Source organism: Cygnus atratus, chromosome 7 (genome assembly GCF_013377495.2).
Source record: "Cygnus atratus isolate AKBS03 ecotype Queensland, Australia chromosome 7, CAtr_DNAZoo_HiC_assembly, whole genome shotgun sequence".
In the NCBI taxonomy this organism is placed as follows: domain Eukaryota; kingdom Metazoa; phylum Chordata; class Aves; order Anseriformes; family Anatidae; genus Cygnus; species Cygnus atratus.
Genome location: NC_066368.1, coordinates 4,920,736 through 4,946,960, shown reverse-complemented (window position 1 = coordinate 4,946,960; position 26,225 = coordinate 4,920,736). Strand labels below are relative to the sequence as shown.

The window sequence follows — 26,225 nt, the reverse complement described above, 5'->3', positions numbered from 1 at the left end:
GAGGTCAGTGGTGGGCAGGAGTTCTGCATCCTCTGCTGCGCCTTCCCTTTTTTTTTTCTGCAACACCACACCCAGGGCTTTGGGATACAAATACCTCAAAATGGAGGCAAGGGGTTAAATTAAGAGCGTGAAACCTCACTTGTAGAAACTCCCGCAGGAACGTTGCAGGCAGCATCAGCCTGGTCCGCCGTGGATCTCGTACATCACCCTTAGGAATCGTGGATGGCGGAGTCGAGGAACATCAGGACGTTTTCCTGAGAACACACTGAAGGCTTTACCGAGACAGAGGTGATGCTGCTGCCATGTAACCCGCAGGTGAAGAGCCGGCTGCGTGGCCACGTCTCTGCCTGGGAGCCAAGAGGCCGGCGGGGCTGGCTGCCAGCAGGCCCAGCCATGAGAGCACGGGGAGGTGGCGTGGCCACGACGTTCGCTGCGTGTCCCTGCAGCAGTTACTGCCACTGCAGCGCTGCTTTCCACGCGCTGTTCTGTGTCCTGTGGGTGTTAAGTTGTAGCTGGTGTGGAATACAATTACGGTCACTTGACTTGAGGCCTACCGGAAGAGGAGGGAATAGTTTTAATCCCGATCTAACAAGTCTTCCTGGAGGACAGCGGATCAGATGTGTTCCGAAGCCAGCGATGGCGGAGTAAGGCCAAGTGTGAGATAAGGCTGCTGTGTTTCGGGGGTGAGTCACCAGCGCGAATGGTGACGCTTCTGCGTTGCGGCTTGGTTGGGAGCTGGAGAGGTGCTGGGGGAGCGCCGTGCTGCTTGACGTGCCTCCTAGTGTGGTCGGGGATAACAGAGCCTGCTGGTGCTTTTTTTTTTTAGTTTCGTATTTTGAAGACTGGCTTCATATGTTTAAGAACTTCCTTGCAAGTAAATACTGCCCTTTGCAGCTGCTTTTTTTTTTTTTTTTTCCTTTTTAAACCACATTAGAGAAGAAATCTAAATTTAGGGGTCAGCATATCCTGGCGGCTTCCAGTTCTCATCTGCAGCATGCTGCTGATGGCTTCGTATCTGTCTAGCAAGTCAGTCTTGTCATCTGCTGACCCGAAGCACTCCATGGCTGCCGTGCCCTCTGGGAGAGAAATGGGACGGTGAAGCATCTTGGGGAAACAGCCAGTCCTGAATTATCACTGGAGTGGTGCCCAGGTCATCTCTGCAGCTCTCGGGTTAGCTTTTTTTCCTGTCGTGTTTTGGTTGCTTAAGAAAATGGGGACTTCAAGGGGTCTGGGAAAGATGAGAGAGAAGTTGTCTCTGGACTTAAGTTATCTATACAGCGTTCAGTGCCCCGCTGGAAAGCTCTTCAGGGGGCTGAAAATTAAGAAGTTTGAACAACTGTACTGGAGGATTAACATGATTTGTTTTCGGCTCAGAAGAGCCTCTGGTTGTCTCAGGGTTTGCCCCTTTATTGCCCTGTAGGTAGGCAAGAAGGAGAGCTTTCATTGCTGTGCCTTTCAGGGCGTAAGCAGGACAGTCTGAACTCATCCTTTCCCTTGGGAAGCCAGTAAATGGTCAGTAACAAATAAAACCAACTGGAGAGCTGCTGAATTACAGCAGGAGGCTCTCAGTAACTGCTGAGGGCACCCAGTGACCGAGCTGTCCCCAAGGCCACAGGGAAGAGCAGCCCCCCGAGGGGCTGGGGGTGCCGCTGCCTTCCCTCTGCCAGCTGGAGCCGTGGGGAGGAGCTGCAGGCATGACTCCGGGCATCGTGTTGTGTTTATCAACCTGCTTTTATGGATGTTGTTCATCATGTCATAGAGGTGAGTAAGTAGTCGTGCATTTTTCTCAGTTGTCTTAACTCCGTCCCAGCCTGGCCCGGTACAATAATCTAAAAGTGTTCTGTGGTGTTTTGAACTTTGGATTGAATTTTTAAATGCTAGCAGAGCAGGAAGTTTAAATGTTAGTCTAAGTTAAATAAATAATAAAAATTATATATATATACACACACAAAGTTCAGGGAAAATACATGTAGAATAAACCTAAAAGGCATTAGGGACCAGTGCCCGTCTTGCTTGATTTTTCAGTCCAACTTTCATATGGATAGTACAAAACCTGTTGCATGTTCCCTTCGTTCATACCGAGTTCCCCTGCCTGCAGTGAGCCAGCAGATCTGTTTTTTATGCCCGTTGTGTAAATTAAGCGTTAGCTATAAAAGGCGGGATGGAGCTATTGAGATGCTACCTTGCACGCCGCTTTCGTAGTCTCGTATAGACTTTGTACTTGGAGTATGGAGGAAGCCACTGATCTGTAACAGAGGTAAACGCCAGAGCAGGTGTTGGCATGAGACTAAAAATAGAAATTAGCGTAGGAGAGCTTAAACAGTCGGTTATAAATGGAGAAACGAGATGCCTCATGCCTCTTCAGGTTCTAGTCGTGTCATTGTGCGCTTACAGCTGCAGGCTGCGAGAAGGTGATCGGTGACTTGTTTTGTGGTGCCCAGGAGGCCAGGCAACCGTCAGCTGTGGTATAAATATTGAGGAATGCTGGTGTACGGAGGAAAAGAGTGGTGAGAGGGGAAATCCGACAGAAGTTGGGCCGAGGCATGTACCTCCTTAAATTAGTACTCTGCTGCTGGAAAAAGGGATGTAAGGCTACAAAAATAAGTGAGACGTCCTGTTTGGATTGTAACGCAGCCCTCAAAGTGAGGAGCTTAGAGGTGAGGTTTTTTTGAATTCCTATATATGAGAGAATTCAGAAAATGGGTTTTGAAAAATATTTCAGCTTCTGGTGGGTTATGGCAGAAACCAGGGGCTGCAGGGATTTTTTTCAGAAGCAGCACTGTGTCATCGCCCCACGTTGCCTCTCCCTCCAGGGAGGGAAGGCAAAAGAAAATGAGGTGGTATGCAGTCTGTTGCAGGGCTGATACCTCCAGCTTTTTACTTCAAGAGCTCAGTCTTTTTATAGGATTAGATTGTAAAAGTTGGCAAAGAATTCTTAACACTGCTCCATGCCGCAGAAAATAACTGTGTGCATGTAACCAAGAGCTGTAAAATGTACAAAGACTTGGAAACTTCAGTTTTATAGCCCCCTGAAATAACAACTTCACAAACAGTAAATGATATCTGTTACATTGCATCCACGTTGTGAGGAGCAGCTTTAATTTCAAGTTCTAGGGAGTTGTTAGCTTGGTGGCCTTCGTGTGCAGGACGCCTGGCTGGGTATCACTAACGTCAGTATTAGTCGTGGGGCAGTTCTGCCTTCGTTGTCAGGCGTGTTCAGATGCTTTAGTACCTGGGAGAAAGGCATAAATTGATTTTTACATGCACTAGCAGATTATGGTTCTTTAATGAAAGCTGAATAGAATTGGTATTAATCTGCAGTGGATTCCTGCCAAGGTGTGGTATGATGGAAGCAGTGCTTTAAAACTGGAGAGCAGTTGCGTGATTTTACGTTTCATTACAAGTTTATAACATAGCTTGAGGGTTTTTTAGTGTCAGTCTGGTAGGCTTCAGTAATCCTATGAAGAATTTCGAACTAATCTGAAGAAAACATCCGTTATATAACCAGCTTTTAAAATTAACTGGTCACTTACCCTGTGTTTTCATCAGAGGATAAAAGAATAGAAATAATATTTTGTAGACAAGAAATCAGCTGTTAGCACTTTGAGACGGAAAATCTGTATGAATTTTTTCCCCCTGTGGAAATTGATTTATTGACGAATAAGAGCTGCTGATTTTTGTCTGTGTCCTGGAACAAGCCAAGCATTGCAGTTCAGCTGCCCCTAACCCTGTGCTCACGGAGGAGCGTTTGAACGCTGCACTCGCTTTTCCTTAAAGCTTTTCTCAAACGCAAGTCCTCCCCCAGGGGAGAGGGGCTTTGAAAACTCAGTTGGTTTTATTTGGTGGTTTTTAATCAATTTGTGTCTTGTCTCAGAAACAAGTTTTCCTTGTTTCATTTTCTTCACATCTGCGGAGGAGGCAGCATCAGCCTGCTCAAACAGGAAACCAGCCACCAGCAGCTGCTTTTTATAGGCACAGGGCTTTTCTGGGCTTCAGAAACGCTTTATAGCAAGCTGAAATCGAGTCCCAGAAGCGCTCCGTGTTGAGGACAATTTAGGACAACGCTGGTAAATGACAATTTTAAAATTGATTGAAGTTAAAACAGTGTGGTGCCAAGTTCAGCCAGCGTAGAGGTGAAGAATAGAGGGCAGCCACCCTTCAGCCTGCCCCAGCTACAGGCATGTGGGGGGTGTTTATGGGATGAAGATGTTACTCCAGCGTGAAGTGTTCCCAAGAGCCAGTGGGGGAATTACTACTGAGTGCTAGTTACTGTTATGACATTGTCTTGAGAGTGCTCAAGTGTTTGGGTTTGCTAGTTACAAGCAGCACTCACTTACAGAGCTTGGCTTAGGTCTGTGCTATTGAAATGGTGAGCACACACTAAGAGAACTTAATCACCTCAGTAAATCTTTTTACTTTCTTAAAGATCAAACCCTTGCCTTTGAAGTTTTGAACCATCATCGCATACCTTAAATGTGGAGACTCCTTTACCTTATGAAGGTGGAAAGAACAAATCAGGCAGGGCTCAGTAGAAGGCTTATACCCATTTCGTGTCCCTGCAGCCATGTAGAAAATATCTTGCATCTCCAACAAGTGTGCTGACCTGGTTTTACACAAAAATGCATGAGACTTTAGTTTTAAATTGCATTCTAATACACACACGATTTTTAGTAGCTTGTCATTGCTCTGAAGCTGTGGTCTCTATAGGTTTTTGCCAGTGCCGCTGAATGGGGTTTGTTAGGCCGGGTCCCTGAGGGCTGCGTTTCGGACTTGAACTGGCACCAGGAGATTTGTGTGGTGTTTGTTGGGTACGAAAAAGGTTGGTTACCTCAAGGTTGAGTTATTGGACTTAGAAGTGGTTAATAGAAATCGTTCTAGTCTTGTGTTGGAATCGTGACAACACAAAATGATTTCTCAAATTCTTGAAGCAAAACTTGAATTGTAGTCAAATTCTAACTGGTGATACAAAGCACAGGCAAGTAAGTGCAAGCAGATATCTGCATACTTGTATATCTGATGCCCAGAAAGAAGTACGTGCTGAAGTGTGTATCTGCCAAAAATGAACGCTTCAAAATGTATTTAACAGTGTGTCATGTTCTACTGTGGTATCTCAATAGCTGTGTACAGATAGTTATCGAGTGTCTGCCTCGTTATGTGTGCATATAACTATTTAAATAAAATTAAGGAAATAATAAAAGTAAATTTCAATAACTATTAAACTTTCATATTACACCGAGGAAGCTGAAAGATTTTATGAAAAGGGTCTGAAGTGCTTAAACCTTTTATGTCTTGAGTTAATATTTTTGGGTGTGTGGCATTTGATTTATTTTTAGCAAAATGTAAAGACGACTGAATTGTTACAGTCCTGCTCTAGTAAAGATTGGCATCAGCCTGATTTTATTATTTAAATGTTGGCTTATTGGCTTTTTTGTATTAGTATGGGAATTTACTTCTGGTTTTAGAGCTGTCTCTTAAGGTAAAACAACTGTCCCTTAAGATAAAAAAGCAAAGAGGGAAGAAAAATGGAGCCATAAAAGGCAAAGCAGGCGAAATGGGAGTAAGTGGTCGGCAGTACAGATTCTTTAAAAACAAACAAAAAAAACCCTAACCCATGACCCTCAAACTTAGCCCCACGTGGATATTGAGAATTTTACTTTTGGACTAGCAAATGTGTTCGTGTCTCTGCTGCACACAGGGTCATTTTTACTTTTTTACTGCATAATGCGTGAGGATGAAAAGTTGTCTGTTTATACCATTGCTAGCCATGAAGTGTGTTTTTTTTTTTTTTTTGTATGAGAAAAGAGAAATGTGAACAGTGTTTTTAAAAAGCCTTTTTCTTGAACTTACTTGAGCAAATGTGAAAAACCATTTTGGACAGTAGAGCTGCTGACAAAGATCCTTTCTTGACCATGAAAGGCAATGTCAAAGGAGGAAGTGTAAACCTAACATTATCTCAACTTTGTGCAAATTGTGAAGGAGAATCTGTGATTATTCTTTAGTGATTTTTGTAAAAACTAGTCTTAGTGCTCTTTTATTTATTGCTTAGATAGCCTGAGTGCATATTTCAAGGAACTAAGAATGACCCGTCTAAAAATCCAGTGCTGGTGGTGGGAGGAAACAGCTATACTTCACTTACTCTTCGGTAGAAACTTCTTTAAGCTGCTAGCAGAAACTGCTCAAAAAATAGTGGGTGGGCACAGAGCAGTTGTAAGATCCGTAATGAGGAACCTCATGTAACTCGTATGCTTTTTGTCCTGCAGTGTGATGTTCAGGGTCAGAAATGCCTTATGTGGATCGTCAGAATCGCATCTGTGGTTTCCTAGATATTGAAGAAAATGAGAATAGCGGGAAATTTCTGCGGCGGTACTTCATCCTGGACACGAGAGAAGACAGTCTGGTGTGGTACATGGATAACCCACAGGTGAGATGTTCTTGGCAACAATTGTTTGGCCTCTGTCAATTTCAACTTTTTTTCTTCAGTAAACTTGTTAAAAATCTGAAGAGGGGGTTTAGTATTATTTTTATGGACCTGGGAACTTTTTTTTTTTAAAAAGGTGAAATCATGTAAATCAGTATTCTTAGATATGTGCAGCCTTTTAAAGAAAAACATGATTCATGTTCTGATTAAAACACTACTACTTGCAGTTTACAGTAAAACATAAAACCAACTTGAATATCAGTGAGTTGCCAGTGTACGGGAATCTAAGTATTGACAGGAGAATTGGGGATCAGATGGGAACTGGAATTTGATACTGCACTTGAATCAGTTACTAGTTTTCTAGCATGGTATGTTACTACATTTTTTCCTCTCAAGTGTCTTGAATGTGCATTGCAGGTTCTCGCAGATACTAGGTAGTACTGTACTGTGTAACCAGGTGAGCCAAATCACATACTAGCTTCACTACACAGGTCTTTTATTTCACCTTTAAGCCCATGTGGAAGTTCTGTAGCTTTCCTTGCACTGCTTGGGTCAGTTAGCTCTTTGTTACCTTACCTCAACAGAATGAGTCACTGAAAAGCAAATTCTAGTGATGCTTGCAATTGTGTTGTAACGTGAATGCTATATGAAGGAGGAAATCTTTTATTCATCATGACTGAGAGCATCCTTCATCTAAGTTACTTTCACAATGTACACGCATTGGTGTTTTGTGGCGTAGGGGAGAGCAGATAGTCCCTTAGGGTTTGGGTACTGAAGCAGTGACAGCACAGGATCTAGGTCAGCTGACAGCAGTCTGCCAGAAGGATACCATTCTGTCAGGAAGAACAAGTTAAAATGCAATAGAAGCCCAGTGTTCAGAGAAACAAGTGGGGGGGGGGGGGGGGGAAAAGGCTTAATGAATGTGACGTGACCAAATCATTCGGAAGTTCTTACTGAGGAGAAAAAAATAATTTCTGGAAATAAGGAGATATTTCAAATGTTTTATCACGACAAGTGAAAAGAAGCAATTCCTTTTTTCAGCTTCTCCTGTGATATATCTAGGATGTGGGTAAAAACTTGAGGTGCTGCAGAAGTTGCAGTTGGAGCCACTTTGTGGAGACCTTTCTTAATCCTTAAAGTGATGCAGCCCTTGATATAGGATGAGTCTATGTTGTATGCAGAAATTCATTGGGCTTTTTGTTCCTGATAGAGTTGCTCTATTTGTATCTGTGAAAATCACTTCAGCTGTTCAAAGAATCAATGCTGTTAAGTCAGCATTGTGATGTAAAAACAACAGACGAATCCTATTTGGATTGTAAATATGTAAATCTGTAAAATGCAAACTTGCCTGCAACTTTAGGAAGTATCATGGTCTTTCCCTTTTACCTTGTTTAACTTTGCATAGTTCTTCTAGTTATATAGAATGCGTCCTTGCTTTCTGGCCAGTAACTTTAATATTAAAAAATCAGAGTCTGTTTTTAATGTTTTAGAAAATATGTGAGGCGGTCTTTGAAGTATGTGACATAGATGAGTGTCACTTCGTGTCCCTTCCGCCTGCCCAGGTCAAAATACATAAGACGCCAACATCTGTTGAGGAAAAAGTATTCTTTCCGGATTTCCTGGATGCAGACCTGCAAGAATTCTTTTTCCTCTAGTAAAATACATAAACTTCTGAAACAATTACTACTTGCATTGTTTCTAGCAGTCTTTCTGTTTTTAGTTGATTAACAGATGTGTGTATAATAAACAAGGAGTTTAGATCCTGTTGCAAGCATACATTGTGTATTGTCTATAAAAACTCACAGGGCTTTGTTTTTGTTTGTCAAATTGAATTTGTTTTTTGTGCGTAAACACTGAATGTGAATGAGAATAACTCAGTTTCACCTTGTAACATTGATTTGTTTCAGAATCTTCCCTCTGGGTCTCCACCTGTTGGAGTCATTAAACTTACTTATATTTCAAAGGTAAGATATGTAAGGCACTGATTGCTAAATATTGGTGGTAACTGCTAAGTGATGCTTATAAATGCTTTAACTTTGGACAATTTTAACTGCCTCTTATGTAGGACATGGGAAGCTTTTTGCTTGTGTGCTCTTCCTGAATTTTAGTGAAGTGTTACAAATGCTCAAGTAGTACCAGATTAAAGTCAAAGCAGGCAACTGTGTTGTATAGGTTTGTTTTCTGAGTTGAAAGGGCAGCTGATTACTGCATAGAATTAATATTTCTGAACTGTATGCTTCAGTTCTTTATGAGCATTTGCATTTCAGTTAGTCTTGGAGAAAAGATAGGGCATTTATGGAGTGAAATGTAAGTCATTGGGAGTGCTAGTTTGTAAATAAGAATGACTTTTAATAGTGCAGAGAAATTTATAGAAAATACTTAGTTCTTTATACTCTCTGTACATTCAGTTCCAAATACATCTAAAGGAAAATGGAGAACTAAGTCTCTGTGGTTAAACTTGCAGCAGATACTGCATTGACAAATAAGTAGAGAAAACCAATTGACCTTCTCTTGCCTTTCTGCTTTTATCACCTTTTCTTTGTATCAGCTCTTTTGTTCTCATGCTTCATCTCCCCATCTTCCATTCTGTATTTTTTTATTCTTGTAAAGACATCAGTGATGCTAGTAGTATAATGAGTACAGAAATGCCTGATGTGCTCAGGTCCTTCCTCATTTCTTTCTCACACTACTTTGACCAAAACCTCGCATTTGTCATCTTAAGAAATCTTGTATCTCACTTCTAATGGGCACAAGGGTGGCACAAAGGCACCTGTGTGCCTTTGGGCACCTCGGCTGGCAGCTCAGTGTGCCTTCTGTGCTGAGGCTCCACCAGACTGTGACAGTGTGGTTGTGCTGGCATTTGGGCCATTGAATAAAACACATTCAGCTGCAGGGTGAGTCAGGACTGCTGAAACTGGCTTTGCTAGACAATATCTTCGTGCCCAGCCCTGTGTCACATTGAATAGTATGACAAAGGCTACTCATGAGTCCTCTTCCACGTGTCTAACTTTGCGTAGTTCTTCTAGTTATGTAGTATGTGTCCTTGGTTTCTGGCCAAGGAACGATTTTGAAGCGAGAGACTGCTTAGCCTTCTCTTCCCTCCTCAGCAGAGGTGCTCTGTAATGTGAAAATAGCAGTGCCTCTCTCCTTTGCCCCTCCTTCCCCAGCATCCCAGTGGTTTAGAGAATCTCTGAAGAAAAGTAGCTGCTATTATGGTAATGAGCCAAAAGATACCTGATGCCCTTGACAGTACTAAAACGTCCTTGAATTTTTAGCTCAGTTGAGGGATGGAAGTTCAAAATGAAAGCAGAAGTGTTATGTTCACAGATTTTCAATGTTTTGTCTGAGATTTTTCCCTTAATTAGGAAGGTAATGAATCCTTAAACTTAAGGCATAGGAACATATGGCTTAAGCTGCCTTCTTAACGTAGGACGTGCATCTTGAACTGAATTTTATAGTGTTTTGCTTTATATCTATATATCATTATACTTGATGAGCTACCTGATGCTGCTCATCCTCAAATTCAGCTATTAAAAGGAGAAAATTGTGATATTTGATGTATATTTTTGTGTACAAGTAATATTTATGGTGTTAATTTTCCTCCTAGGTTAGCGATGCAACTAAGCTAAGGCCAAAGGCAGAGTTCTGTTTCGGTAAGTTCTCGTGAGTAGCGTGCATGCCAACTGTGTTCTTCAGAAACCTGAAACAGAGAGATGTTCTGCAATTCTAGTACGAGGTGCAGCTGGTAGTGTTTTTCAGAAATAACTTGTGTTCGCTGTTTCCTCTTTATTAAGAGAGTAATGTTGGCTTCTTCATGAGGTGTTTTTATGGCTTTTTCATGCTACAGCTTAATGAGGAGTAAGTGAGAGGTTTTTATTCAGATGTTTGAAGTTTCTGAGGCAATAATAAGGTAATTAAAAACGATGGGTGTTTTCAGAGACATGGCATGCCTGTCAGCTATGGAGATAAGTAATTTAACTGTTTTAATCTGTATTGCTTACAAAACAGTTTAATTGATCTAAAACTACTGTCGTGCCTGCCAATGCTCTTACATCAAGTTTCATCCTATAATGCTGCACTGAAGAAATAATTTGCTTGGGGTACCTTCTAGGTTTATTGATGTTTAAAATTGTTTCAGCTTGGGTAAAGCTTTGTTTGGTCGTAAGTCCCTTTTTATTAGGTTTTTCATATTTATAAGTCACTTGTCTAGAACTTACCATAATTCCAGAATTTCATGACAGGCAACTTGCACTCACAAAAGTATACATAAGGACTGGAATCAGCCGCTGCTCTGTTCACGAACAACTGTTCTTTATGGCTGCCTTCACGTCAGCATTACCTCAGCTGAAGGTGCTGAGAACGCCTGCGGGGTTTGAGGCAGTTTGCTGAGGTGCACCTCGCCCTGGGCAGTGTTACACGAGCCGAGAGAAGGCAGCTCTGCTCGAATTGGGCAGATCCACAGCAGGCTGGCTTGTGCTGTGAGCCATGTCACGTGTGATTTTGGCCCTGGAGAGGATTGTCTGCTCGGCACTGGATTTCTCTGAAGTCTGTGCTGAGCTAGTGAAACACTTGGTAATCACACTGGGTGTAAGGCTTCGGGGGTTCTAGACCAGTACCTCGTGTGTCAAGGCAGCTGGTGATTCCTCTGCACATGGGCACATGTTTATCCTCATCAGCTGTAGGCCAGCTCTAAGAAGTTGTAATTGTCCAAGATGCTGGCTTACAGCTCTTGATTTTCTTGATCTATTAAACCGTCTTTGATACTCAGAAGGAAGAATCACGTGTATTCTTTTCATTTAAATATTGGGAGTTGTTACACCTACCTGCCAACTCATTATGCAGTTTTGTATTTGAATTAATATTTGCATCTAATAAAATTTGCTTTATATATACATCCATTTTAATATACATCCACTTTGTGGGGAGAGGATGCTCAGGGAGACTGAGTTAATGGACGAGAAAAGTATTTGTTCTAGCATGTATTTGCTTTTAGCAATGACTTGAGCTGTTATGTTGTATGTAGGGCAGCAAATGCTTTGAAGTTCTGGGAGGGTTTAGTTAAAGTTCACCTTAAAACTAATTTCAGAATAGGCTTGTGAGATACCTAATCAGGATTATTTTGACACAAAGGAAATATGTTTGTCTTTTTGGATAAAGGACTGCTAGGTGTTGCTAGGTAGAAATAGAAACTAATTAAAAATATGCTTTCACTGCTAAGTCACTAAACTAACTTGTTTTTTTTGTGGAAATCTTAAAGATGCTTGGTCCAGAGCATCATGTATTTAGTAATCAATATTGATTTTCCAGAAATTAAAAATAAAAATCTGTGATTGTCATCACATTAATATGTTTCCTGCAAATGATAACATATACTGGTCAGAGGACTAGGGGGAGAAACTTCAGAAATCCCTGTTTATAAGCCTTGATGCTTAGGAAAGTTGAGACTGAGAAAAAGAAATCTGTGAGAAAATTCTAATTAAAACTCAAGGGTTTATTTCTATGTAATAAAAATATTTTAACAAACTCTCTATGCTTCAAATTAAGTGGAGAGTTTAAAATAAAAAAGGGAGGGGGTTTTAAGGTGGTATTGTTTTGGCTTTTTTGAATGAAGGTAGTCTGGCATGTGTGTGCATCTTTAGATGACTTCCTAAAAATAAATGAAGCATAGACCTTAAATACTCGAAGTGGATTTTCTATCTGAAATTGTTCTTATGGTGTAAAGTTTGCTCTTAAATTTCAGTGTTTTTAGTGTTCATAATGTTTCTTTTAACAGTTATGAATGCAGGGATGAGAAAATATTTTCTACAAGCCAATGATCAGCAAGACCTTGTTGAATGGGTAAATGTTCTGAACAAAGCTACCAAAATCACAGTAAGTCATTTAGCTGATATTTGGCAATGTTTTCAAATGTTGACTTTCTCGAGGTCTATTATGTTTCCAGTTTTTACACTAGAGTAATCATTTCATTTCTATAAAAAAAAAAAAGTTTTGTCTAGTCTTCAAGACTTGAAGGAACTGTACAGAGCTCCCCGCCCAGACTTGAGTTCATTTTAGTTTTTTGCTTTTGGAATTAGACAAAAATGTGTTTTCAGCTTTATTACAGCATCTGCAGTCTTTGTGCCATGTATTGGAATGTGAATGAAAATTTCATACTAGTCAGACATGCTATTTAAAAAAAAGTCTTGATACCATAGCACTGTGTTCATGGCCTTACTGTGAGAGCTGCACAGGGCAGTGGGGAGTCTCCGTTCTACAGCACGTGTTACTGAAAGGAAGTGAGAAATAAAGAACTACAAATCAGACATGCTTCTTGAAGATCAAATATAGCACTTAGGACAAAGCTGGGAGTTGATTTTGAGTTTTCAGTACACCTGGGGACTTGGCTTAAGTGGCACCAGTTTTATTCTGAGGACTAAAGCTTAGTCATTGCAACATAATTTAATGTAAATTTTTTTCTAGCCTTTTACAACTTAAGAACACTTCTTAAATCCTGCTGAAAACAAATTAACAATGTTTGAATAATACTTAGTGTTCTTTTCTGTATTCATAAAACCTTATGTTGACTTATGTTATTGTTTCATGTTTGACTTTTGAGGTACCAAAGCAGTCCGATCCTCTGTGTCAAATGGATAATGCAAACCGTCAAGCTGAAAGCCCAGGTGGAAAGAAGCAAGTGTCTTACAGGACAGAAATCGTTGGTGGTGTTCCTATCATTACACCTACCCAGGTAATAACTTTAAAATGAGTCAGGTGTTATTTGTTAGAGGAAGCTTTGTTATTTGGTAGGTGAGAATAGGTTGTGTGTCATAATACAGCTGTCAGCTTCTAACCCTGCTCAGAGGACTGATGTTTTGATGCACACCTTTTAGTGTTACTCAGTAGTCACTCGCTTTTGAGGATTTTATTCCCTTTATACAAGATTATAAAGAATTATACAAGGCTATAAATAACTACGTGAGTAGGCTGGTGCTCTTCAGTGTGCAAAAGAAATAACTAAAGGAGGATATGAGAGGTCTACAAAGTAACAATTGGCAGAAGTAGATGGCATGTGCAATGTATGAGAGCTATGAACTCCTAAACAAAGCTAATAGTAAAACAAAGGGATAGAGGAGCTCCTTCAGTGAGCAGTAAAATGTGAGATACTTCTTGCCAAAAGATTACACGGATACCAGAAACTTTGAGTTCAAGAGATTAGATGGGCTTATGGAAGAAGCAGTCATGTGGTGTTAAACCTACAAAGCTATATCTGTTTCTGGAAGTTCCCTGAGCTGAAAATAGCTGGAGATTGGATTAATGTCATGTGAATGACATGCAAACACCTGAATTCTGTGTTGCATGGTCCTAGAAATTGTTTTTTTGCTTTAGAAAACTCGCACTTTCGTACTGTAACTTCTAAATGAACTTTGCAAGTTGTCAACCAGAGCCTTTAGAGCCTCAACAGTTGTCTCTAAAAATCAGTTGAAATATTTGGTCCTTTCAAAACAAATCAGAAATAGGATTTGTGAGTGTGGGATAATACAAGTATTTCCTGAGTAGTCATAGGATGGTTATTCTTTGACCTTTAGAAAACCTGAAAATATTCTGAGCTTTCCTATTTTCTTTTTCCTAGAAAGAAGAAGTCAATGAGTGCAGTGAAGGTGCTGATAGGAATTATCTGAAACGATCACAAAGTCACCTTCCTTACTTTACTGCTAAACATCCCCCAGATAATGCTATTATCAAAGCTGGCTACTGTGTTAAACAAGGAGCAGTGGTAAGTACTTGAGATCAGCGTGTTTCATCAATCAAGAAGGTAGTTCTATCTAACAAGTAGATGATTTGAAGGGGGGAAAAAAAAGACAGCAACTGTAGCATTATTGCCACTATTAAGGATGGTTAAAGATAAAACCTTATCCTCCTGTGGGGTATAATGTCTGCATTACTTCTTTTCATGACTACTTTCTTTAGTATTGTTCTGTTGATGTTTTGGAGAAGACAAGTTGTCTGCAAGCAGACTTTCGCATTATGGTTAGCACATGCAGCAAAGAATTGTTCTCTATTGCAGTTATGTAGAGATCCTTATTTTGTTTACTAGAAGCATCTGAATTAAAAGAGAAGTCTTGCATGCTCTTTAAAATCACTGAAGTGTTTATCTAAAGCTACTTTTAGTGAAGTTCAGGGGAAGAATGGTAAAACTTGTCAGACTGAATAACCTCAGTGGAGCTGAGTGGTGGCTTGCTGAACAGACTAAAAGTAAACAAACAGTTCAGATTTGCGTGCTGTGAGTCCTCAGACTCGTTTCGTCTTGGATTATGAAGCTTCTTGTAAAACTACAATTTTCATTAAAAGTCAACCGGTAGCATTTAATGTACTGTCTTTTAATGTTTTTTATAGGGTATTTGTGTTGCTATATGTGTTGCTAACTTGCTGAGTTGCTATGATTTCAGTGGAGGTTGTTGCAAGAAAGATTAAAACTTCTGGAAGCTAATACTCTATTACAAGAATTTTTCAATTCTCCTTCCCTAAAGAATTGGGCAGAGACTTGCTGAATTACTTTGCAGACTATGCATATAAAATATTTTCTTTCTTTTAACAGATGAAGAACTGGAAGAGAAGATACTTTCAGTTGGATGAAAACACAATAGGATATTTTAAGTCCGAACTGGTAAGTTTCCAATTGTGTGTTGCTTACCAATGGTACTTACAAGAAAATCTAAACTACACTTGTATTTGAAAAACGAGGTGTTCTGCTCCTGAAACTCTTTGCTCTGTACTATAACAACTCTTCATGGTTGGGAAGAAGTAAAAGCTTTTAGGGTGGCTGTTAACTTGGACTTGAGTCTTCTCTTTGTGAATCTGTGAGTAGGGCATTGAAGAATGACAGTAGGGTGTATTCTGTAATCACATTAATTTTTTTAGCATTTTACGTCACTTTGTACTTGCATATACTTTGCTCTTGAAGCAGCCGATCATTATGGGGTGCTTATCATGTAAATGATGGGATCTTTCCCATGGCGGCTAAGACATGTAAAGAACTCTGCTGTTCAGAGGCAATGCTTACAGAGTTTGTTTGGGTTCCATCTTCCTTCCCCACTCATCACTCTTGAACCTCTTGACAAATTTTGACCAAATGTTAAGTGCCTTCAGGCTTCATTTGAAAATAAAGTGGGAGGTACTGGAGATAGCGTGGAATTCCTTCCAACGGAAAACAGACCAACAAACAGGAGAAAATCTGTACACGAGGCATGAAACCTTAGTGTTACAAATCAAGGTAGGTTGAGTTTACAGGCTAACTGTAAGAAGCAAAATGTCGAGAAACTGAGTTTTAGGCTCTTTCTGGAAAAAAGCTGTTTGGAAGTGTGAGGTGTTTGCCTTATAGGAAATGAGGAAACACAACAGCAGCAGGAGTTTGATCTTGTTGTTGTTAAGCAGTCAGCGTAATGCAATTCTGACACGTTGCCTATAATAAAACTTTGATTTTAATTGATTTAAAAAAACATACAGCCTGAGTGCAGATTACTCACTAATAAATTCCAACTCTGCAAAGAATTGTAATGATAGTCTGCTATAGCAATGGTAAAAATGCATATGCTTTTAGTGTTTCTTTCATCGTACTCCTTTCCAGTTTAACTATTTGAAAAGAGGAATATAAAATCATGTAGTGTCCTCTATTCTTCGTGCTAATAGTCTCTTGCTATAGCGTAAGGAAGGTACCAGACTGGCCATCTGTCAGATAACAGGAAGGAGTTTCACCTTCGCAATTTTTACTGAAATCAGATTTTTTTCAAGTTTTGAGGGTGTCATCCCTCTTCTTTTCCGGGAAGTACGTACCCAATAGATAGAGAATATTGTGTCCTGTTGTTGGACTGTAGTGGTTAATCAAAGAATTCCATGGTTTGCAAACCTGATCATTATCATTATGTTTCATATAGTCTTTGTAAACAGCTAGGATCCAGCTCATCTGAAACTCATGTGTTGGAGAAACATGGCTCTTTCCAGGACAGGTTAAAAACTTTTGCTGAGCACAGCCCACCAAGAAGAAAACATCTGCAGCAACTTAGCTATATGTCAAACCTTTATTTATCTTCTACAGTTACCAAAAAAAAATGTTCTTTTCTAAAGATTTCAAGTGGTGAATGATTTTTCAGTGGTATGTGGGATCTCAGTTTTCTTCGTATTCTTCTGTTGCTAATGAGAATAATTCAACAGTAGGCATAAAATTCAATAGTGATTGGTTGCCCTGCATTTCTGGCAAAGAAGTCTGTGACTTCTTTAGTATATCTAGTATGTAGTGTATATACCTAGCGTATCTTATCTAGTATACCTAGCATACCTTATCTAGTATAACTTCGGATTTCTAATTCTGGGAAAAAACTTTCTATTAGAGTTCAGTTCTCAGTAGCTGTGGTCCTCAGTCAAGTATGAGTTTTACTTGAAGCTGGTTTGTCTTGAGAGCCAGCCTAGCCACTGGTAGCTCAAATGAGTCTTGCTGGATACCTTGAGATGCTGTTGTTTGGCATCTGTACAGGTACATCTGAGTTCTGTGCTCTTACAAAACAAACAGCAAAACTAACAACAACAAAAAAACAAACTCTTTTTTTTGCCAATTCTAATTTTTTTTTTCTGTTAAGGATCTATTCAGTTTGAGGAAGAGCCCATGTCTGTCCTCGGGTGGATTATAGCGAAGTATACGCAGTATCAGACTAGGAGAATAATTTCTAAGCTGAGGTCTGCTAAGCCTGTGACTTTCCCAGAATGTTCAGCTTTGTGGTTTTCCCTGTACCATGTGTCAGTATTCCAGGGGAAGTCTTGCAGTTCATGTTTGATGTATTACTTTGAAAACTGTTGTAACAGATGGGTGAACCCGAGAAGACTGAAGGGTGAAGGAAGGAGGGGAAAATAACTGAGGATATAGATTTTAAAACTGTTCTATGCTATAGAAACAAATGATCAGAACTGACATTTGAGGATTGTTTTATTTGGGTGAAATTCACTGTTCACTATACTAACACAGCTCTCTTAAGTATATATAATAGAAATTGTAATTTAGAGAAAGTCATTCCATAGTTGGCAGCTTTTGTTTGCAAGCTGAAGTAGTCCATTGTAACATTAAAGAATGCTTAATGCTTAAAGAAAGCATTAGGAGATGAAATCAATTTTTTTTTACTGCAATAACCACATGAAAATAATAGTGCAAATGCCTTTTTTCAAGAAGTCAAATTATGTGTAAAATTACTCTGTCACGGCAAAAATTGAATGTTCTTTCTTTTTCCTACTGTACGAAGCTTTGGCAGAATTTTAACACTTGTATTTGGTGCGGTAATAGAATTTTCAGACACTTTAAGAATACTTCCTCTTTTACAGGTTTTGGTATGACTTCATTCTATGGTCAGTACAATAGAAAGTAATAGAAATAATCGTAAAGCTGTGTCATGCTATACAGTGAATAAAGCATCTTTTTTCATAGCATTTCATTGTACGTTAATGTAGTGACAGTCCTCCTGAAATAATCTGCTGGAGGCCAGAGTTTTCTTCTCTGGTTGGGGGACAGGACAGGTGTGGCTGTCTCCATTGCAACAAGATGAAAGAATAGGTGTTCGTTTTTCCCCCTTACCACTTCTTTTGGCATCCTCTTCACTGCAAGTGCCATGGATCGTTTAATACTAAAAAAAATAATAACGAATCTTGGTTGACATCATCATGCTTTGCAGATGTGACTGTCCTCATTTATGCAGGTCTGCTGCAATAGTCTGTCCCGACCTTTGGCTTTCTGACTATATTCTAGTTGTTAGATATACTCTGCTAAAGTATTTTTACCTTTTTTCTTTTTCCAGGAAAAGGAACCTCTCAGGGTTATACCACTTAAAGAGGTCCATAAAGTTCAGGAATGCAAGCAAAGGTGAGGAGAGAAGCACTGAAAAATCAAGGGACTTGGTACACTGCATTGTCATGACTAGACTGCTTCTTGGAAACAATGGAGAGCTTTTGAATTACTTCTGTTGAGTTACGAATGTGGTACTTAAACAGGCAACTATTTAGGAATAATACTTTGCAAAGTCAAAACAAAAATATAAATGTGAAGTTTTGCAGAAATCTGACTAGAACAATAAATATTTATTTAAACTTAATATGTTTTAACGTTCTAACTAAAAATAACAAGTAGCACTAATTACTAAAGAACCTTAAGACTAAGTTGAGTATGAGGTGCTGTTCTTTTTCTACTTGGCGCTAGCAAAAAAAAAAAAGGCAAATTTAGAGATAAAGAATGCAGAGATCTTCAGCCCACAAACGCACATCTTTGGTTCTCTGCACATCCTAGAATATTTATGAAATGAAGTGGGAAAGTTGAACTTGTTGTTTAAGTATTTGTGTTTCATTTGCAGTGATATAATGATGAGAGACAATCTCTTTGAAATTGTAACAACTTCTCGAACCTTTTATGTACAGGTAATTTTTAAAAAACTTTGGGCAAAACCAGGGGACTGACATAGTCAAAGCAAAGCAGCACTGACATTTTGCTTTTTAAGTTGTATTTGAACATGCCATGATTTTCAGAGGGAATGCAATCTTCATATTTCAGAATAAGTTGCATACAAAAAATATTCCACATAACACCAAGTGTTGGTAGTATATAAAAGCAATGAACAACAAATCCTAATATGATTTTGTTGGTATTTGGGTCTTCAAATTCTGTAGTATCCAATCAATATAATAAATCTCTTATTTTGAGGTACTGAAATTTTATTTATAGTAATCGATTTCTCAGATTCAAATCAAAACATCTACTGCCCCATTAAAATATCTACTAAAGCACTGGAACACTTAGGCTTCATATCTGAAGATACTTTTGGTAAAATGTATCCATAAGCACTTTATTCAGTGCATCTTTACCATATTATCTTTTTAGTATGTGGATATAATGCAAATCACAAAGACTTGCTTTGTCTAGCTGAGTAGGAATGTGATGCTCATAGTGATGTCTCTCCTGTTCCTGGAGGAGGAAATAATTTGAGTTCCTCTTGTAGGATCAGAAAGGCCCGTATCATCTAATACAGGCAGTGGGGCCAGATGCTGAGTTTTGAGCTGTCTCATGGCTGAACATAATTAAGTGACATATTATACATGTTTTTTGCTGGGTTGATGTGCTAGTTTCGTAAAGCTGCCAACTGGCTAAGAGGGACCTTTAGCTTTTTAATCTGTCCCGGATAAGCTCACCCGTGACACTCGCTGTTAATCTACTGCAGTTTTGTAAGACTCTTGTTCTAAGTAAATGTACGGATGACCCTGAATATAGACTGCTGCTTATTTTACTGTGGCTCTTCAGTAATTAGCTCATAGAAGTGAGGTGCAAAGAAGTAAAATGAATGAAAAATACGGAAGCTATGTCATTGTGCGCAGTTTGCTGAGAGGGGTCAGCAGGTCTCCTGTAAGAATTTCTGTAGGTGCTTTATTTGTTTGAAATAAGCAAAAACTGAACTAGAGTATGTAAACAGTGTATGTGCGTATACACGCATTGCTTATTTTATATAAGTATATGCATAAAATCTTGCCCTGAATTTACTATTATAAGAAATGTCAACATCAAAAAATGCAAGTCCCTTTGGCTTTAAGTAACAGACTACTAAAGTAGGCTAAGGCCGTGATTTTAATGCAGATAGGAGACTGGAAGAGTGAAGAGCTGGTGTTAACCATATCTCATGTCGTTTGATCTAGGCGGACAGCCCAGAAGACATGCACAGTTGGATAAAAGCAATTTCTGGGGCCATTGTAGCACAGCGGGGACCTGGAAGATCAGCAGCTTCCGTATGTTACTCTGAAACTTAGAGAAATACAATTGATTGATGTTGACTTGTGCACATGAAGTTCTAGTTGTTTTTCCTTTTGTCTGTCCTCTGTCCTGTCCTGTAGTAACACGGCATCTTTGCATGAAATTCATACAGATTGGCATAAATTTATGCACTTTTAATTGAGCACTTATCTTAGTCTTACCTATATATTCTGCTTTATGTGCATTGTACTGTCTTGATCACATAGATAACACAAGTGTTAACCTATAAAAATTCTTCAAGATCAGTTGAATCTTTTGTCATTATGCCACTAATAGTTCGGAAGTAGATTAGAGCCTTTCTAATTCCTGCGAGGCATTTTTGATAATTGCTGAACTTTGCATTCAAGTAACAAAATCCTAATTTGATCTTAACAACTGTCACTACTACACTGTCATTCTCTGTTTTTGGTAGTTTATTGTGTATGGAGATACAGATTCACATTTTAAATAATTTTTCGAAGAGCGATCTGCTCGCATGAATTAGCTTTTGCTGTTGGAGGCTTAGTGTGGGCACCCTCTAGCATGACTGAACTGAGGCACTGTGACAAATCTTACTGAAGCCACGTGGATGCCAGCGTTTCATACATACTTGCATTTAAGCTGTACCAGGCCTTCACTGCTTTTCCACAAGCTTGTGCTGAAGGCTACTCTAGTGTCACAGTGTCTCCAAGTATGTCCAGATATAACAAATGGAATACTTCACAGTTCAGACGCTGCACGGTATGGCTTTTCGCTGTCTGGCTATGGGATGTTTTGTAATAAGCTGAATATATCATCACCCCCATAATCTGAAATCTAATAACTTAAATCTGGCCTTTGAAGATGTACTTACATTGATGTTGTTTCTGGTGATTGAATCTAAGCTCTCAATAATTTTTTGCAAATGAGAGCTGGTTTTACGTAAAACTTCCTATTATAAAACTTCCTATTATAAATCTTGTTTCTTTTTGGGGGTATGAAAATACGCAGGTAACTTTTCTTTGTGTATGCTCTTTTTTTTGTGGGGCTAACTGAGCAACCTAGCTATTACTGTCTGCATCACTTTTCTTTTTCCCTTTCTTCTCTCCTTTCCCCAAGTATAGGTTACTCTAATCTTAGCTTTGCACTGTGTTCCAGATGCGGCAGGCCAGAAGGCTGTCGAATCCTTGTATACAGAGGTATACATCAAGAACTGGTGAATGCAGCACGTATGTGGGCTCTCATGTAAACTTGCCTTCTTAACAGAGGGCTAGAACTAGAGACTAATTTGCTCTATAAAAAACTAAAAATAATGCTACCTGTTATCATTACCATTACTGAAAACTAACTCATAAATTATATCATTCACTTACAGGTTTGCTCTTTTTTTCTTGCTTTTAAAATAATTGGAATTAAAGTGATAAAAACAATTATTTGTACTTCAAAGTATAATAGATATTAAAACACAGTAAGTTATGTAATGACACTTAAAAAGGAAAGTATTAAAACTCATTTGCATGAGAGTTCATATTTCCATTTTACTTTACATTTTTTTGAAACTGTGCAAAAGCAAAATTAAACTTAAGCTACCCACAAACTAATACAGATGCGTGCACGCAAAATGCACGTCTTAACTCTAGTAATTGGAAGGATGATTCTGTAGCCTGATTTGCATGGCTTATAAGTCTCTGCATGAAATTATTTGTTCAAACATAGAAGCGTTATAATATGTAATCGGTGTGCTGTTCAAAGCAGGACACCTTAAGAGTAATAAAGCAGCATAGTCTCTTAACTGTGAAATTACAGGCAGTGTGGGTAGTAAAATCTGAGTATTCTTGGTTGATTTTTAGCAAAATTTCTATAGAGATCTTGTCATAACTTCCCTACTGTTGTCCTACTTGTTCAGCTACTATTACTAATAGAAAGAAGAACAGTAGTAAATCACTAAATCATATGTTCTCCTAAAGCAAATGTTTTTCTTAAATTGAATTGTCAAGCCAGGTATGAAATACAGAAATGTGTATATAATGTGAAGTACTTCACTGCATTTGAACTTAAAATTGAATTTCCAGAAAAAGAACAGCTCCTTCACCCAATAATACTAATTCATAGAAAAAATACAGTATTATTTGACAGAAACCATTGTGATTAAATTTTTGAATCACTGTCATAGCATCCTAAAAGAAACTTAGAAAACTGCTATTGAAAAAGAAAAATATTTCACTTAGAATTTGTATTTGCATCTTGGACACATCTGATGGGATTTTGCTAATCACGTGCTTGAAAAGTGGCTTGATTTCTGTGCACACATGGTTTCCCAGATTTAAGTTTCATGTACTAACACTGGTGATGGCAGAAGTGGCAGTAGCTGCAGCTCCTAATACGTGCAGAGTGAAGTATTCAGTGCATCCCTGCATGTCATTCTGATTGTATCATTTACATAGCATCCGGTGCTGTCTTAGATACCCCCAGGTATTTGAGACATCCTTACAGAGCTGATAGGTATGATGTAGAATATGAGAAATCTTCTTTTGTGGAGATACAGCTGTAGGTGAGGCAGGATATCCTAATGTCGTGATCTAAAGGGGTATCTGGCCTGTGGGTGTATAGAGGTCACCACAGCAGCTTGCAGGATTTCAAAATACACAAGGATATAGAGACTTTATTTTCTAAGGATTTTTGCTTATTACAGGTCACCAAAGATCGTTAAGACTGACCTCTGAGAGGCTACCTCAAGGGGTCCAGTTACGAAAACTGATCTCAGAGGAGACCAACCAGACCCAAAGTGGGCTCGGAAAGGGGTCTGAGGTAGCCAAGTCTCACTACAAAGTTGATTTGTGTCATGGGGTATGGAATGTCACGGAGTTGAGAAGTGAGTCAGAGTTAGGAGTCAACCTGATCTTCCAGCAAAGATACAACATGCTTAGAATAATCAAGAGAAGTAAGAAAAGAGGCAGCACCAGATTTAGGATGTGAGTGCCTGTTGTATGTAACCGATTAAATACGTTTCTTTCTCTGAAAAATGTCACTGTCAATAGCCTTTTAAGTGCACATCTTCAAAAGGTAACTTAAGATACTAATAAAACGACAAGCCTCAATTTGCTGGACTACATTATAAAGCCTAAAGAGCTGCTGAGCTTGATTTGAGAAGTTTCTTAAAATTAAGAAAATGATGTTGCTGTCACATACTGCTGTAAGCTCACACTTAATGCACTGCCTTGAGAAAGCACTTGCCTCCTCCTGCTGTGGCTGTTGCTTTGCTATGTATTTTTCCTGTCTTGATTTTTCTGAGAGAAATCTGAAACTGCGTCTTTCTAAAGTGATGTCAGTGACTTATTTTGACACGTGCTCTTCTTTTCCAGGAGCATACCGAGTCTTCTCCCGAACCCACCGATGCTCCCCGTTCTGCCATCCCAGCCCCAGCCACCTCACATTCCACAGCCGCTCACAACAGCCCTCTGGTCCCAAACCCTCACGCCAAATACCCTGCCTTGGAGAAGCGAGGATTTCACGAATCTTTTACCAAGGCCAAGCCAGGGAGCTACAAGATCCAGGTTGTCGCTCCAAGAGAATCAGCTGCCAAAGTGACTGAACAGGGCCTCTCGGAACCCCAAAGTAAAAATGGCACTCAGGAACAGGATCCTGGCCTTGTGGATCTGGATGATGCAAGCCTTCCAGTTAGTGATGTGTAATGTTGGAAGCGTTTGGAGAATGATCCATTTGTTCGGTCCTCTAATTTCCTTGCTCGGACTTTTAACCAAAGAAAATTACAGGAAATAAGAACAAAAGAAAAAAAAAAAACACTGATAAATACATATGTCTGTGTGTGTTTCTGTACACACACGTGCATATATATGTATATTGCCTTTTGGCTAAGGGTCAAAAATTGACCTTATGCATTTTCTCAAAGCCTGATAGTAAATCACCAGGGAGGGGCCAAACTGCACAATTTAAAAGGAAATAAATGACAAAAAAAAAACCAAAGTACTTTTGCAAGTAAGCAAGGTACCAGCAATCTTTCATTCCTAATCTGGCAAACTAAATTAATCCAATTAATGCCATGTTGTGGAAACCTTATTGCCAACAGATGTGATTATTTAACTTCATTCTGAACTACAGTAAGATTTTATGCATATATGAGAATTTTCTCTCTATGATTTTCAGATACCAGGAAATGCACAAAATGTTTCTTCTGTTCTTTAGGATCAACAGTGTCAACTGAATTGTTATCAGAACAAGAATTCTGGGCTCCCTTGGAATTCTAATTATGGTGCTGTAAAATTTCCACTAAAATAATATTTTGAATAGTCAGTCTATTTTTGATGCACTCCTAAAGGTGGGTTATAACTTTTTGCACATTTGGGTTTTAATGGACTGCATGTAGTGGTGTTTTGGAGGGGGGAGGAGAGAAATTGGACTCTTAAATTTGGACACTTCAGACCTTTTGAACTAAGTAGGGTTTATATTCTGTTACATTAGGCTTTGCAGCAATTATTTTTATTAAATGTCTAAATGTATCATTTGATTTACTGTTTTTGCAAATGGTTTTCTTATCAGTGCTTTGTGAACAGTTATTTCTGTATTGGATCAGTGGAAGACCTCAGTTAAGTTTTGTTGTCACTGGTACTGAACTGTTCATAGTCATGCAGTTGTGGCCTATGACTTTTGGTGCACTAATAAAATGAAGTGCCTGTGTTTTTTCTCACACTGTTGAAACACTTTCAGATTAGGTATGTACACAAACCCATTCTTAATGGCTTTGAACGGTGGGTTGGAGTTGTTCTGAGTAGTGTAGTCTGAAACAGCTATTTAAAGTAGAAAAATTATGCTAGGGGTATACCAGTGTTCTGGTATTGCATCTACTAGCTGTGCAATATGTTTTTTTAAAAAATGAATATTTGTTGTTTGTGTACACTGTGTTAAGGGGCTTCAGTGATGCAAATGGAAAGAACCTTTACATTTCAAGTATTGGATTAGATTGTGTACTTTTCATCGTTTTTAAAAAGTGTTTGTTTTAATCAAAACCCCACAAATATCTTACGCTGCTGCTTATTGTGATTCAGATTGTCCAGCTTTGTTACTTTTTTTGTCTACTGTAACCTAAGATACATATCATACAAGTCCATCTTCTCTCCAACTTCCAAACTGACTTCCTGCTCGAGAGATATGGATGGCTTTACCATGATAATTTGTTGATCCAAGGATGGAATAATTGGTGTCATGTGAGAGTGAAATATAATCTAATTTCACAACCTTAAATTATATCAGCACCTTCATTTTTTTATCCATAAGCTATCTAACCACAGTCTTACGGCAGTGGTGTTTGTATATTACTGGTTTTGTTTGACTCTTTAAATACATGTGAAAAACTAGTACAGAATTGGAAGTTTCTGTAAATGTCTAAACTAGTATTGTAGGTTTTAACTTCTATAAAGACAAAACAATAGCTCTTTAAAGGCATATTTTTTCACAAGTACATTCTGTGTGGAAGACACTTTGCATTGAAATATTTTTACTGTAGTCTAACATCTGAAATCACTTGCTCTGGTACAGCTTTCACACTGCATGTTCATTTTACTATATTTTGGTATTGGCAATTTTACACATTGGGTGGAGGTAAAGCAGCTCCATTATGGGACTTTTAAAAGGGGTGGGGGGGAGAACTACTGTTGTAGTTCAGTAGCATAGGGAAATATTTGTGGTTGGTAATTGTCAGGGTCTCCTATTTATCAGTACTTTTTTAAATCTATGAAAACTTAAATTATTTTAGAAACAGTGCTGTAAATATGTCACATTTAAATTGTCAATAAATCAGTCTGGGTAACTTAAAGTAACAGCTGACTGTTTTCTTGGAGTGTGTTACGTGTTTTGCTAGAACAATATATCCCTTTTTGCCATATAACAGGTCAAATTATCTTTTTCAAATCAGATCCGTTTGTGTAGCCTAAAGAAGAAAATTGAACAAACTGAGCTGTTTTACTCTTCTCAGTTTCTTTTGTGGAGTTTTCACATGGTATACAAGAGAAGGCTATTCGTTTCCCT

At 38.8% G+C, this 26,225-nt stretch overlaps 1 protein-coding gene across 5 annotated transcripts in view; it reads left to right on the top strand.

The window, feature by feature from the left end:
• PLEKHA1 (pleckstrin homology domain containing A1) overlaps positions 1–26,011 on the top strand; it is a 33,086-nt gene extending 7,075 nt beyond the window's left edge. Inside the window, exons 2-13 of one of the 5 annotated variants that reach the window (XM_035547822.2) lie at positions 6,261–6,421; positions 8,326–8,382; positions 10,026–10,071; positions 12,192–12,289; positions 13,014–13,145; positions 14,028–14,171; positions 14,994–15,062; positions 18,232–18,296; positions 18,781–18,844; positions 20,111–20,200; positions 21,342–21,382; positions 23,546–26,011. In XM_035547822.2, the coding sequence (XP_035403715.1) occupies positions 6,281–6,421; positions 8,326–8,382; positions 10,026–10,071; positions 12,192–12,289; positions 13,014–13,145; positions 14,028–14,171; positions 14,994–15,062; positions 18,232–18,296; positions 18,781–18,844; positions 20,111–20,200; positions 21,342–21,382; positions 23,546–23,771 (1,173 nt within the window). In that variant the 5' untranslated portion in view covers positions 6,261–6,280 and the 3' untranslated portion in view covers positions 23,772–26,011. Of the gene's footprint in view, positions 1–939; positions 1,171–6,260; positions 6,422–8,325; positions 8,383–10,025; positions 10,072–12,191; positions 12,290–13,013; positions 13,146–14,027; positions 14,172–14,993; positions 15,063–18,231; positions 18,297–18,780; positions 18,845–20,110; positions 20,201–21,341; positions 21,413–23,545 lie in introns of those variants that run through there. The other 4 variants (XM_035547821.2, XM_035547820.2, XM_035547819.2 and 1 more) reach the window with 4 other exon arrangements.
• Positions 26,012–26,225: the final 214 nt, after the last annotated feature.